At 46.2% G+C, this 15,474-nt stretch overlaps 1 protein-coding gene across 1 annotated transcript; it reads right to left on the bottom strand.

Annotated features, from left to right (window-relative positions):
• Nucleotides 1-5,806: 5,806 nt before the first annotated feature.
• SHISA2 (shisa family member 2) lies at nt 5,807-15,212 on the bottom strand. Its single transcript, XM_053385912.1, has 2 exons — nt 14,891-15,212; nt 5,807-8,398 (listed from the first exon to the last, which is right to left on the bottom strand). Exons 1-2 carry the CDS (start codon nt 15,210-15,212, stop codon nt 7,845-7,847), a joined length of 876 nt encoding a protein of 291 aa, XP_053241887.1. The 3' UTR covers nt 5,807-7,844.
• Between the last annotated feature and the right edge of the window lie 262 nt (nt 15,213-15,474).

Here is a 15,474-nt window from a genome sequence, read left to right as displayed (position 1 = left end):
CTGCTTTAAACCTTAAGCGTAATTGCTTCCCTTGCGTTGAATGACAGATTGTAAGTTCCTTGAGGCAGAGATCAGCCGCCTTAAAAAACACACACAGCAATGAAGGAACAACACCAACTATATCAATACTTTTAACACCTTCTATGCTCTAATTCTACAAAACCAGCACAAACCAGCAAATTCAGAATTGCACAAATAAAGCTGATTTGGAGTTCATGTACAACAAGCCTATCTCCCCAAAATATTAATGGGGAGCAATGGGAGCATTGCTTATTTATTTATTACTTTAAAAAGCATATCCTGCTTTTAACCAAACTTTTCAGCAGGGAGCCAGTCCACTGTCCCTCAGACCTTGTGGGGGGCCGGGCTATATTTGGGGGGAGAATAAACGAATTCCTATGTCCCACAAATAACCCAGAGATGCATTTTAAATAAAGGGGAACATTCTACTCATGTAAATACATGCTGATTCCCGGACCGTCCGTGGGCCAGATTTAGAAGGTGATTGGGCCAGATCCGGCCCCCCGGGCCTTAGTTTGCCTACCCATGCCTTAAAGCGCCTGACAATGATAAAAATATACAAAATGCAAAGTTTAAAATTCAAATTTAGAAACGCACCAGAAAGGATAACACTTGCCTGACCGGACGCCATCTCTGCAAACAAACTAGAATTGAATGCTCGTTAAATAGCCAGCTTTATCTCATCTCCCAGCAAACAAATCAGAATGAATGCTCACTATTTGGCCAATGTCATCTAATCTCCTTGTAAACAAACCAGGATGAATTCTCAGTGAGCAGGTCATCTGGAAGTAAGCGGACTAGTTACTCTGGTTCAATCCTGAAAGATGCAGAGGCAATTGGCCATTAAGAGGGCCAATCTTATGAGCTCTGTGCTGGTGTGACTATGCCTACACCTCAGGAGAGTTTTGCCCAGGTCTGTGGTTGATTAAGAGTAAAAGAACATGTGAGCACAAAAACTAACAATCAATGGAGATACTCTGAGAGACATCTGCTGTCAATGGAGAAGAAACTACTTGGATTAGTGTGATTGATCGCAGTTGTGTAAATGGGAAGATTCAGAAAACTACCTAATCAAGCTAATCCCGGTCAGGGATGATGGGAGTCAAAGTCCAACCACTTCTGGAGAGGCAGAGATCCACCAAATCTGACCTTTCTCTTCTTTCTGATGCCCAGGATCAGCTCAGCTGGTATGTTAACTAGGTAATATCTGCACAAGATAACATGGCAACTGCATTCCCATGATAGCTTGACTGTGCAACATATCTAAATATTCCCAGCCATGCAACCATGGGTAGAGTCTGTACCAGGGTAATATAGAGGTTGGCTTACACATTGAACTGGCTCATTGGGCGGATTCACACAAGCAAGGGCACACAACACCTCCATTCTCTGTGTGAGCCTCACACCACCACCAACCCCCAATCAAAATGTATTGGCTACACACCGGGAAGAGAACACTCTCCATCTGTGGCCGCTGACATTAAATCAAAGTTTACAGCAGCCTAGGTTACCCTATTATGGTTTGCTGCAATCCTCGTGAGAAAAACACAGCGCCGTGAATGTGCACAGCGTCCCCTCTTTAATGGAAACATACATTTTCCCTGAGCTTGCTAAAGCAATTATCTCGACTCGTTACTGTGGAAATTAGTACTAAGGGAAGCTTCGCCCTCCCTGCCTTCTTCCTTGCACCTTTCCTGGGCCCCTCGAAATGCCTCGAATTTAGGAATACAAATTTTAAAGAGTCTGGCAAGCTATTCAGCAAACGATATCATTTTATACCACCTTTTTCCCCGCTGAGAGGAAAAACTGTACGTGCTCCGGCTCCAGTTGCAGCCAGTGGCAACATGCCCACAAGACTTCAATGGGAGCAGGATTTGGGTCCTTCATGTGATACTGCCAGGTGCAGGCTGTAATGTGAACGACCATAAATGATCTGGATGCAGCGGGGAGCTGCAGCACAGCAGCTTTCCATGAGAAACAGTTTAGACATTAATTCAGCAAGGAGACTAGCGCCACTGTAATCAGGGCTTAATTGCACGCTTCAAGTTAAAACGCACGCTTGAATACCTTGGTGAGCAGGGCTCCGAGTGAAAGCACTTCCTTTTCAAAAGAAACCTCATACCCCAAAAGCTGCGTTTTGTTCCTCGCTTTGTATAGGGTTTCTGAAATTTATTACTGAAGATGTACGGCTTCCAAGGCCACAATGCCTTGTTCTCAAGGAGTCCGGGAGAAACTCCGCCATGAACTGCCATAAAATGTGTTGCAAATCACCAAGTAGCTGTATACTAATAATGGGCACAGCCCAGATTCTGTGAGTGTTTTGAGAACATGAGCAAAACGGGTATGCGTTGAAATCACTGCCCTTTCCCAAACAGCCTCATACATTGGTGATCACGGAAGAATGTGGTTTAAGTGAAGAAAAACACTTTTCAGTTCAACATTTTATTGGCTGAACTCCTAATTCTCTCTCATGGCTTTAAGCATGTCGCATCTCACAAGCGAGGAATGACTCTGAAGATTGTACCCTATTGTTTATTCCCAGCATTAGGGAATCAGGGGTAAAGGAACATGAGAAGCTGCCTTATAGTCAGCTCATTGGTCCATCTAGCTTAGTACTACCTGCACTGGCCGGCAGCAGCTCTCCAGGTTTTCAGGCAGGGGACACACCCAGCCTGACCTGGCGATGTCATGGTTGCACCTGGGACCTTCTGCATGCAAGGGCCGCTGAGTTAGGGCCCTTCTCCCATGCTGCTAGGCATGTGGGGTCCATTTAGCTACCATGGCAGACAGCCATGGATAGACCCAAGGCAAAGCATAGCACCTGTGCCTTTTAGTTGGGTAAAAAGAAATGCCAGTTGTGGCAGGTAAAGCTTAACTTGGAGGGGCGAAAAGGCCACACCTGCAGAAACAGCCTCTTCCATGCAGCTATGGAAGTAATGGGGCTTCTGGCCAGGGGATTAGGTCTGGGCACCCACAGCTTATGGGGCACTTCAAACCACCCCCAGGGGCAATGGCAGCACAGTGGGAAACAGATGTGGCATCAGAGCCCACAATAGACTTGCCAGGGCTGAGATCAGCTGGTTACTACCACCTCCTTTTTTTCCTTGTTAAAAACTGTTCAGCCATGTGCTCTGCCCAAGAACTGCCATTTTGCAAGCTCCGGCTGCACTCAGCATATTCATTTGTGCAGAGTGCTTCTGGACCCAGGTGTTATAATTTTTAAACGACCCTTATCCCTTGTCTGGTGGAGAAGAGACCGGGGTGGCATAATGCTTGGAAAGTGGGCAGAGCAGGATGGCAAAGTCAGAGTGGGGAGGGGAGGGAGAAAGCAACAGAAAGCAGTGGGGCAGGCAGGCTAAACCCCGGAGGACTAGTTGTGGGTAACCTGGAGGGGGGCCCTAAATGCAAGGGGTGGGTGGAGCCAGAAGCAAAAAGTGGGTAGAGCAATGGATATGATTCTGACCTTTGTACAGTAGGCTGTATTTCAGGGATTTCTACACACACAGGCAAGCAAGAGGCATCATCACACGTCACAGGCCATTCTATGCACTCAAAATCGCTTGAGGGTTTGCAGTAGGGCCAATGAACGGGGAATGTGGCCTAGAGAGTTCTGAGGTCCAAACAGAGAGGTCTGGGGGGGCCACATCTCCAAACTGCACCTGAGCTTAATGCTCTCCAGCCCCTTCTCTATGAATGTCTCATCTAGTTTTAAATCATCAAAGCTCATGTCTGCCACTGCCACCGCCATCAGCAAAAGACCTCTTGGGCTACTTCTATTGGGTATCAACAACTCAAATTATCGTCATCCTAAACTAACTTTTAACTGAAGTTGTAGCTCATCATCCCTGACCATTGGCCATGGACTCAGCTACACTGGCAAAGAAAAAACGCTTTATATGCGTTGTTTTATACGTTCTAACATAAGGTTACCAGATTTTTTTCAATGAATCTGGGGACTGTCCCCAGGAAACGGGGATGTCTGGTAACCTTATTCTAACACTGTGACACCAGATAGCGCTGTGGAGTTCCGTTTTTGCTAACCCAATTTCTCAAAGTTTGCAACACATTTAACTGAAACGCTTCTTTGATGCGTCTAGATCCAACCCATGCTGGCTGAGGCTGATGGGACTTGAAGTCCAACAAGTCTGGAAGGCCAAAGGTTCCCCATCATTTAACATATACATGCAAATTTTAAGAATTCAATTTCAGTGGGAAACTGAGCCTGCAATCCTATACCCACATACCTGCAAGTAAGCCCCACTGAACTCAACAGGACTTCGTTTTGAGTTTATTTTTAAAATAGGACTGCACTGAAGTCTCTCCCATTAAAACCAATGGGATTTCTACATTTGGCATTGATCATGTCTTATCTACAACTCAAGCGGTAGATACACCCTAGAGCAAATGAGAAATAAGTAACAAACTCAAATAGAGAGAAAAATCACACCATAAAATATTTAATATGAAACAAAAGATCTTTTTTTTTCTTCACTTGTAAGAATCACTTACTCAAGTGCCCTTTAAGAAATTTAAAAAATTATACCAAACATTAACATTGGTTTTACATTATTATACATGACATATAAAACACCACATGTCACAAACTTTTTATTACAACTCAAAAGCATTTCCCCTGTTCAATGTAAATTAATTTCTACATACTTTTGATTTAACTTATTCATTTTTTAAAAAAAACAAGTAAACAAACAGATTCACCTGATTTTCATATAAGTAACACGGCATGTGCAATGAATACAATGAATTCTGGGAAACAGAGAAGGGTGCAATCCTATTCATTTCTACTCAGAAGTAAGTCCTACTGAGTTCAGTAGGACTTGCTCCCAGGCAATTGTGCACAAGAGTGTAAACTATTTTTTTTTCCACAAATGGAAAAAGCTAACATCAGTCTCTGAGCCCATCTCCCAGAAGTGAAACAGTGGGCCCAATCCAGGAAACTGCTCAGCACCTTCTGTTTCTTTTCAAGCAAACGGCATATCAAGGGCATCCATTGCTCTGCAAGAAATTCCCGGCAGCGCTTCTCAAACTGAGAGCTAGACTTTACTAAACAAACATGATAAGCAGAGTAAGGTAGCTGCAAAGGTACCTATTGGACAAGTGTTCTATACCAGCGGTTCTCATGCCCACCATTTGAAAATTGCTGCAGGTCTTGGCAGATCACTCAGTGAACTTCACTTTGCTCTAAAAATCAAAGCACACACATAAGTCCTATTCAATAGCTAGGGAAATATTAGTTGACTGCATCAGCACCTTATTGTGAAAGATCACAGGTCCTAGGCTGTGGCCTTCTTTGCCTGTTCAATAAAACTGGCAATGGCCAAAAAAGACCAAGTCTTCACCATCAGAAAAAAATTAAAAATCAAGTGCATGAGTGAGCATGGATATCCTTGCAACCACATTAATGAAGCTTATAGACCACAAACCAATGTTTGGGAGCCTCTGATCTAGACCCTGTAGCACTCTGAGGACAGCAAGCAGCAGAAACAATGAATTCAATTAATTCCTATGGGTGCAAACGCACTTATGCACACATGAAAGAGCTGCATGGGGTAAATTCCATTTAGTTCAGTTCCCTGGATCAGAGTATGCTGGTGCAATGTGCCCATGTACTTCTGTTTCATTGTTCAAGAGCATCTTTTTCTCCTGCATTTATCTCTTGTGCACAGAGCATCAGGGGTGAGGCAGGAGGAACAAAGTCTTGGCACAGTGTCAATATGCAAGTGTCAAACTTCAGCAGACAATATAAATGAATTATATTGCTACATAGTGGTGTGGTTTTTTAACGAGAAAGCAAATCCTGGATTTCTGAAGCACGAAATACATTAACAATTAACACAGACCTTCTGCTTCTTTTATAACGACTGCCAGAAACTTAGCTGCTGATAAAGATTAAATGAACCCGGTTTAGTGCAATATCATCCCTTGAGCCACCCAAAGACCTTTACATCATGCGGAATTATTTCGCTAATGAATGAATCTGTACACAACGGAAATGTGTGGTGATGTCACGCTTCTAATACTTTTACAGGCAGCAACTGGTGATTAGGTGTGTCTGATATGTGCATGACCACATGCACACGTATCGCGCTGAACCAGGAAGGGATTCAAAAACGTCACAAAAAGGGGTGGGTGGAAAGGGGCGGGGGGGAGCACAGGGTGTTTGCAGACTTTTTCAATGGGTGCTCCAATTGTGCACGATTTTGTGCAAGCATGCAATGACCCAGAGAGCAAATCCCGTGCAACCGGGGAATTCTCTGTACTTCGACAAAAAGAGGTTTTCCAGGGAGCCACCTTTTCTACCTCTGCAAGTCTTTCCCTGCTCTGTTGTTTGGGCTGACCACTTCTATCTGCGTCAGATACGAATCTCATTTCCATGTGGTCCAAGGCACCAGGATCTGTCCATTGAACTGGAAATAGAGACACGGAGCCATGCTGGGAAAAACGTCTTGGCTGCAACCCACTTAATCTCACGCCACCAATGCCCAAATTCCAAAGGCGTTTTTTGAGCATTGCAAGTGGCGTTTGCAAACAAATGCAGCTACACTTTTGTTGGCATGCGCAAAGAAAACGGGTACTGAAGCTATTGTGGGTACTTCAGCTGGAATAAAAGCGAACCCTTCACATTCTCTTCTGCTTTGAAAATCGCTGAGGTAAGCCACACGTCTGCAAAATGCTCAGCTCCTGAGCATCACCAGGATCCAAAGAAGTATGTAGCTACATCCACACACCTGAATGGCTTCTGGGCTTGAGCTTCTCAAACAGCTCCCTTACTAATACCACATGGCCAACTGTTTCACGATGCAAAAGCAGGCTTTCAAAAGCAGTGTGCGATATGGCAAAGGGTGTAGATAAGATACTAGGAACACAGAAAGCCGTCTTATATGAAGCCACAGCTGTTTGTCCACCTAGCCCAGTGCTGTCTACCCTGATTGCAGGCTATCAGGTAGAGGGTCCTTCCTTCACCTGCTGCCTGGTCCTTTAATAGGGATGGGGAGGCTCTCCAGATGTTGCTGGACTGCAACTCCCATAATCCCTGACCACTGGCCATGCTGATGGGAGTTGGGAGTCTAGAGACAACTGGGGGACCTCAGGACAACTATCCCTGCTTTTTTAAAAAAACAACAAGAACAATTGGATATGCGAGGGTTTAAACACGGGACCTTCTGCATGCCAAGCATGCGCCCTACCACTGAGCTATGGTCCCTCCCTGTAATTTCAAGTCAAACTTCTAGGACTATGTAACTAACCAGGATTGCACTGTTCATCCTTCTGTCGTCAGTGTGATTGTCGGAACAGCAATACGAAGGGTAGTTAAAACTCTGGGGGAAAGACACTTCTAAAACAATTATTTCATACCATGTAACAAGCTGGTTTTCTATTCACTAGGTAAATACCATTGACTGTGTAGCACCTTCAAGGGCACTTAGTAGCTCAGGCATTTAATCACTCACACACACACACACACACACACACACACACACACTTGTCTAACCGAAATGTAGATGCCTCTTCAGCATAATCCTTTGCCCCTGTAAATCATGCACTGGAATGGAAGCATTATCTGGAAATGTTAAATCAAAGGTATCCTCATACAGTTCTTTTGGCAACTGAACTGAACGAAAAGAAAACCGTCTATAAATACTGTCCCGACATGCATGAGCCTTCCAAAATTATTTACAAATGAAGTTCGGCAGGCTTCTTTCCAAAAGCGTTCCTTTCCTCTGCTCACAGTCTGTTGCGGCAATATTTTTATTTTATTTCTTTTTTTGCTTGGGTGTCTGTTGATGTTTCTTCCCTCCTTCGAGCTACACAGTCACTGCTGGGTACATCTTCTGTTCGCTATTGCTGTGGGGATAAGGAGACTGAATTGGTCTGTATCCACTTTGCAGGCCGTCAAGGAAAGGGGGCACAGGGGCCATGGGCATAGAGTCGTGCGGTACAGCGTAACCCACATACTGTGGGTGCAAATACTGGCCTTGGTGAGGCACTATCTGCGTAGCCTGCTGGCAGTTCAGTACTGAGAAATTAGTAGGCATGTTGACGTATACATTATTCATGGTCCCTTCTGGTAAACAGCAGTTGGTTTGCGACCTGGTAGGGGGAGGCCTGGCACCTGAGTTGGCACTGGAGCTGGAGCTGGCAGCGGTGCTTGATTGACGTGACGAGGATCCGCGGGAGGTGCTGGCACTTGGGATCATGGGAATAGTCTCCATTATCCGGTTGCCTCCAGGAGGCCGGCTCTGCTGGGGCTCTTGCTTGGGGCGCAGGCAGCGGCAGCAGCAAGCTGCTACGAGGGACCCCAAGATGATGAACGCCACGAAAACAGAGCCCACGATAAGGAAGGGCACGTAGATAGGCACTGCCAACAGAAAAGAAAAACTCTTTTAAGGAAACAAAGAGGCAAGCAAGTTTTTTATTGAAAGTGCATAATAAGCTGAGAGGGTAGTAGCTGTTTTTCCTTCGTTCTTTAGTCACAGCCAGCGTAGCGTAATGGTTAGGGTGTTAGACTAGGACCCAGGAGGCCAAGGTTCAAATCCCCGCTCAGCCGTGCAGCTGACTGGGTGAACTTGGGCAAGTCACCTACTCTCAGCCTAACCTACCTCACAAGGTTGTTGTGAGGGCAACATGGAGAAGGGAAGAAGTATCGACTGTATGGTATCATCCTGTCGTGCTTTTTCCCCACGGTCATTCCACGTATTTGACTGGCTTCCATTACTACAGGGGAGAGGGGACTCAACCCAAGCATGCCATTTTTGGTGGCACCGCCATATTTTGGGTAACATCCAGTTCTGCCCTTGTAGTAGTAGTAGTCCAATGGAACCTCCTGCTATATACCGTCCTCCTTGCGAACACTTCGGGTTACGAGCTCCGCTAACCCGGAAGTAGATGCTCCCGGTTATGAACTTTGCCCCGGGATGCAAGCGGAAGTCACGTACCGGAAGCGCAGCAGCAGCAGGAGGTGGCTTTTAGCGAAAGCGCGTCTCATGTTAAGAACAGTTTTGGGTTAAGAACGGACCTCCAGAACGAATTAAGTTCGTAACCGGAGGTACCACTGTAGTAGTAGTAGTAATATTATTAATATTAATAATAAATTTATGTATACCCCGTCCATCTGGCTGGGTTTCCCCAGCCGCTCTGGGCGGCTCCCAACAGAATATTAAAAATACAATAAAACATCAAACATCCCTAAACAGGGCTGCCTTCAGATGTCTTCTAAAAGCCAGATAGTTGTTTATTTCCTTGACATCTGATGGGAAGGCATATCACAGGGTGGGCGCCACTACCGAGAAGGCCCTCTGCCTAGTTCTCATTACACCTGTGTGCAAGTGGCCTCTTGAAATTATTCACCCTACCTGTGAAACTCCAGGGAAACTGGAGAAACAGCATTTCACTGAAATGCCCCAACTTTTGGAGGGGAGTGGGACTCTGCAGTTGGCCATGGCAGGGGCTTAAAGCCATCTTAAAAGTTTTCATTTGTGACAACTACGAGCAGCAGCAGCAGAAGCAATTTTGCTGGAAAGCTGGCCAACATTGTGCTGCTCCTCCGCTGAGTGGGGCATTGTTCAAGGGCCTTGAACGGGAGTGGAATAGCAGACACCACAAAACACTTAGTAGAGAAGAGTATCTGGAGAAAATTCTTTTAAGTGGCCTTTTTCTATGGGGGTGGGTGTGTAAAAGTGGGACACAGATATTTAGTAGGGAAAAAAGTCCACTAACAGATTTCAGCTCTTCTCTAGTTCACACTAAATTGCCTTGTTGCTTTCTTATGGCCCCTGCATTGCAAGATAAAGGTAAAGGGACCCCTGACCATTAGGTCCAGTCGTGGCCGACTCTGGGGTTGCGGCGCTCATCTCGCTTTATTGGCCGAGGGAGCCGGCGTACAGCTTCCGGGTCATGTGGCCAGCATGACTAAGCCGCTTCTGGCAAACCAGAGCAGTGCATGGAAACGCCGTTTACCTTCCCGCCTGAGCGGTACCTATTTATCTACTTGCACGTGCTTTCAAACTGCTAGGTTGGCAGGAGCAGGAACCGAGCAACAGGAGCTCACCCTGTCACAGGGATTCGAACCACCGACCTTCTGATCGGCAAGTCCTAGGCTCTGTGGTTTAACCCAGAGCGCCACTCACGTCCCTGCATTGCAAGATATGAGAGGAGAAAAACCACATCTCTTTTAACATGAAGGCAGCAATCTTGTGCACAATTACCTGGGAGTAAACAGGCAAACTCAGTGAGACTCACATCTGAAGAGATATGTACACGACAGCACTGCTGCAAAGTCTATAAAGCTGGCTCAATACAGCAATGAACTACTAGAGAAAGATGGTTTATAGTGAAGTGTTGCTGTTCTTTTTGTAAGTAAACCCCGAAGCTCTGCTGTTGTGCAATCTCTCCATCAATTTCAATGGGGAACAGGCACCCTGTTACAAACCTTATTGAAATTAATGCTCTCGCTGCAACAAGCACACTTTCCGGGAGTAAACCAGCTCTAATTATAACATAACTTCAGGCTAGTTCTGATGTGTTTAGGATTCATGAACAGCAGGGGAAGCGCTGGAAAGCAACCAGGGCTTTCCCAAAGAGGGATGAAGTTTACCTTTTGAAATCCAATCACATAAATACATGATTAGGAAGTGGCGCTCTGTTTATTCACACAGCAACAGGTAGGGTTTGGAGGCGAAATGAAGTGTCACGTTGCTTTGGGGGCGGGTTCCCTCCCCCAGAACAACTTGTCTTTGCTGGGATTTTCTTGTTTAAATTGGGAGACAAAAATCAATGCATGCTAGGATGTCAGGTCTGAAATACAACTCATCTCGAGATATTCTGGGTAATGCTGCCACCTAGAATACTGAGGCTAACACACCATATCCTATCAAAACAGGAATAAAAGGGAAACTCAGAATTCTGACATTTGTAAAGCATGAATGAATGGCTGAGTAACATTGCAGCTGTGCACTCAAGCCACTGATGCCTGCCTATTCCCCACCTCCCTCTAGTTCAGCAGCTACACAAAGAGGAACGGCTTGTATCATATTGTACCATCGGCTTGTATACAATCTCTTCTGTTTCAGAATCATTTTATTCTCTTCCCCCTGAACAACAAGATAAGAACAATCTACAGTGGTACCTCGGATTAACTACTTAATTCGTTCCGGAGGTCCGTACTTAACCTGAAACTGTTCTTAACCTGAAGCACCACTTTAGCTAATGGGGCCTCCACCTGCTGCTGCACTATCGGAGCACGATTTCTTAACTTGAAACTGTTCTTAACCTGAAGCACCACTTTAGCTAATGGGGCCTCCTGCTGTTGCTGCACTATCGGAGCACGATTTCTTAACCTGACACTGTTCTTAACCTGAAGCACCATTTTAGCTAATGGGGCCTCCTGCTGCCGCCGCGCTGCCAGAGCACAATCTCTGTTCTCATCCTGAAGCAAAGTTCTTAACCCAAGGTACTATTTCTGGGTTAGCGGAGTCTGTAACCTGAAGCATATGTAACCCAAGGTACCACTGTAGTTGGATATCATCCTCAGCCAGCACGGTCAATGTTCACGGATGATGAGAGCAGCAGTCCAAAAAATTTGGAGGGTACCACGTTGGCTACCCCAGTCTTACGAGGGCCTGCTTCCTGATTGACTCACAGGTAAACCTGCTTCAGATCCTGGCTGTTTTCCATAACTTGGCCCTTCCCACTGAACTAAGTTATCATTGCTATAGTTGAAATAATAATCACTGCTACTACTATGACTACCTGCATCACAACATGGATGGGAAGGCTCATCCAAACTGTGCAACCTGAATTGAGCATTTGGAACTGCTTTGCACAGGATCATCCGATAGGTGATTTGCATGCCTTATTGGATGAGCTGTGTCCTGTACAGATCCCAATTCAATAACGTTCCTTCCAGAATTTAGGCTGTTGTGGGTGGGGCAGTGAGCCAAGCTGGTAGCAGGGAGACCCAGGTTGAAATTCGCGCTTAGCCACAAGGTTAATATTTCCCCTCTATTTGCTTATGATATAGCAAAAGAACTGTTGTGAGGCTAAGGTACTCTGTTGCCCAGTTAAATAAATCTTAAGTCAGTCAGTCAGTTTTACATGATTGGCGAGTTAATTTATTAAATTTGAATGCAAGTTAAAAAAATAATAATAATCAGTTCAGAAGGAAGCACCATAATTTCTATGGTTAGGGTCTAGATGGGCCATTTCACAAATGGAAGAGCTCCATTCATGGAACGCACTGAGGTCCAGTGAAGACTCCCTGCTGATTCCTGCAGCCACCTGTCAATCACCACCTATGCAACCTCTCATGCTGCTCTGGGGAAGTTCTCCCACAACAGCTTTCCAGGAATGGCAGGGGAAGGAGGACATTGCAAAGACCACACACTGCCCCCTTCCTTCAGCAAGAGCAGAACTCCACTGAGAGCAACCCTGGACCCAACCCTTTCATTTTAGATGACACACTCACGACACAACAAGCCTCTTCTTAGAAGGCAAGCTCCCAATTGTGCATGCAATAAAAGAAAGATGGGCATGACTCTTCTAAGGTGACGTTTACCACCTGCAGTTTTTATTATTACTTGCATTATGGGGGTTTTTTGAAGATGAGCATTAAGAAAAAAGCCTCATTACTCAGAAACTGGAAATTTAAGTGTTATTAAGTTTTGATGAACAGTGCTTCATAAAAATCCTAAGCACATTGCATAAGACCTACTGATTTCAGTGGAACTTGAATTGAGGTATTGGTCACTACCCAGCAAGGAAGTACTCTTGGGCTCACTGAAGTCAACAGCTTAGCCGCACGTAACTCTAGCCTGTTTTATAACCACTGTGCTTATTAGCAGGGTGTTTGTCACCTCATCTATGTTCTCAAAAATACTTTGGCAGCACTGCATACACTTTAGTTTAAAGTCATTAAAGTTATAATGGCTTCCTAAGAAGGTGGACTGCAGAGCTCAGCTCCAGAATTTTTGAACTTATTTTGAAATTCTAAGTGGGCTGTCATAGCTCATTAAAATAATTACATCATTAGTAAATAAAATGAAAATGTGATCCAGCCAAAGTTTTAAATCCCATTTATTTCAGTAGGAGAGTTCAGCAGAGTGTGTTTAACTATATGCTTCTCTTTCCCTCTGAAAGCAGTGAGGCTTACAGTCCTACATGTGTCCACTCAGAAGTAAGGCCAGTTGAGTTAAGCCAGTGAAGACCAAACTTGGCCCTCCAGCTGTTTTGGGACTACAACTCCCATCATCCCTAGCTAACAGGACCAGTGGTCAGGGATGATGGGAACTGTAGTCTCAAAACATATGGAGGGCAGAGTCTGCCTATGCCTGTTCTTAATATTCATGCACACAAGCAGGAATGCCAGCTTGGCCCTGCAAACACGGGTGCCTGGGGCCACGGGTGTCATGCAGCGTTCATGGCCCTAGTAGTGAAATTTGTGGGTGCCTGGCCCCTTCATGGGGAATTTTGTGGGTGCTCAGGCACCCCAGGGAGTTGGCACCTATGCACAAGAGGAGCAATTTGCAATAACTAACCAACTTCCCACTTCAAGGAAAATAAACTGGCTGCTACTTCCTCAGTGTATCAGCATGGAAAAGATCCACCTATTTGTTTATTTCTCTCCCCCCCCCCCCCAAGCATTGAGGAATGGAAGGTTTTCCAGCTGTGGGAACTGAGAAAGGGAAGCTTACTGCTTCACATGCTTCATCGACTTGAGAAAAACAACACCAATCATTAATGAAAGCACCAAGTAACATTGACTTATGTTGGTATATAAACAGGGCCAGGGGCATTTTTTGAGTGGCCTCTACCCAATGGCCCCCATATTGCAATTACCATTCTGGCACTGCTAAACTTGATAGCCTGTTGTAAACTTTCTACAGACATGTGGGCGAGGGAAGGATGAGTTTGAGGGGAAAGGCAGGGTAGGAGCTGCCGTCTTAATATTTAAAAATGTCTTTCAGCCCTGCATCAACAACATTCTCCTGCACCTAAACAGCACGTGAGAAAGGCTCAAGTGCATTTCTTTAGTGTCATGCATGAACCTGGCCCTGAAGCAGCTTGCGAATTACTTTTTCAAACAGAAGTCCTAAATTGGTTGCAACTTGCATAGTCCACAATATTTTTTATAAAAGTTATTTCCACCCCACAAGAACAACATTCACAAGTGGCACATGCCATGCCTTATGCATGCCACATGGGTAAACCCCGAGAGACTAGTCAAGTGCTGCATTGATAGACCTGCTAAAGAAACTTCTCTGTGTTAAGTGGGCAGGTGAGAGGTGGGTGGGTAGAAATCAGTTGTCTGCGGTACTAATGAGCACAGCAGAAGAGTACTTTGTTCTCAGAGTCTGTGGTGGAATCTATGTACACATTAAAAACGCTGTGAAAATGCTTATTTTAAAAACGTTTCGGAAAATACATTGGATTTTGCATAGCTCACTGTTGCCATCTAGTGTCACATTTGTATATTGCACTTTACAACACATTTAAAACGTTTTATTTGCAGCTGTGTAGATGAGTCCTGTGTGTGTATCTTCCCTGAGTGCAGGATAATAATAATCCTGGGCCTTGAGACAAGGTGGGGGCTAAGATGTAGGAATAGTGGGTTGTTTCATTTTTAAAGAAAGCAATGCAACTATGATAAATATGGGAAGGGCTGTAGCTCAGTGGTAGGGCAGCTGTTTGGCATGCAGAAGGTTCCGGGTTCAATTCCAGGTCGTGCTGGGAGAGACTCTGAAATCCTGGGGATGCTACTGCCTGTCAGTGTAGGCAATACTAAGTTCAACCAAACTAGTTCACTCAACATTAGGCAACGAGGCAGCTGCCCGTGTCCCTCCCCTCCGCTTTGTACCTGCTGCGCCGTCGGGGATGTCCTTGTCGGGCCGGCCGTGCTCGGCTCCCCCTTGCTGCCGGTCGTTGTCGCAGACGCCCTGGTCCAGGCGAGCCTCCGGGCGGGAGCAGCAGTAGCGAAGGGCGCACGTGCCGCAGCAGATGGTGGCGTCGCCGTCGTCGAAGTGCTCCGGGCACTGGAAGCCGTCGCGCCAAGTCGCTCCGTCCTGCCAGCCGTGGCAATACTCGCCGCTGGCCCGCGCGCTCGCCGCCAGCCCCACAAGCAGCAGCAGCAGCAGCGACGCCCCAGGCCGCCCTCCCAGAGAACAGCGCCCCCTCCACATGGCACCGCGAGGGGGCGGCAGCAGGCGGGCGCCCGCAGGCGGGCCTCGGAGACCAGGCAGGCGCCCCTCTCCTCACAGCCTGGGTCGAGGCACAAACGAGGCACACTCAGTGAATGTGCGGGGAGGGGGCGCGTGTGTGAATGCAGCAGCTGCGGGTGATTATGTAGACACGTGTGTGCCACAAGCCCTGCTGTGCGGAAAGCACGTGGCCGTGGGAGGTGGGGGACAGCCACGCGTGAGAGATTGGCGTCGCGTGTCCAGG

Source organism: Podarcis raffonei, chromosome 4, assembly GCF_027172205.1.
Source record: "Podarcis raffonei isolate rPodRaf1 chromosome 4, rPodRaf1.pri, whole genome shotgun sequence".
Taxonomy (NCBI): domain Eukaryota; kingdom Metazoa; phylum Chordata; class Lepidosauria; order Squamata; family Lacertidae; genus Podarcis; species Podarcis raffonei.
The sequence above is the reverse complement of the archived record's forward strand: the minus strand, read 5'-3'. Positions and strand labels throughout refer to the sequence as shown.

Coding starts and splice junctions, on each gene's coding strand:
- SHISA2 (XM_053385912.1), bottom strand. CDS start 15,212: ATGTGGAGGGGGCGCTGTTCTCTGGGAGGGCGGCCTGGGGCGTCGCTG. Junction 8,399..14,890: donor CATCCCCGACGGCGCAGCAG/GTACAAAGCGGA, acceptor TTCTGTTGGCAG/TGCCTATCTACGTGCCCTTC.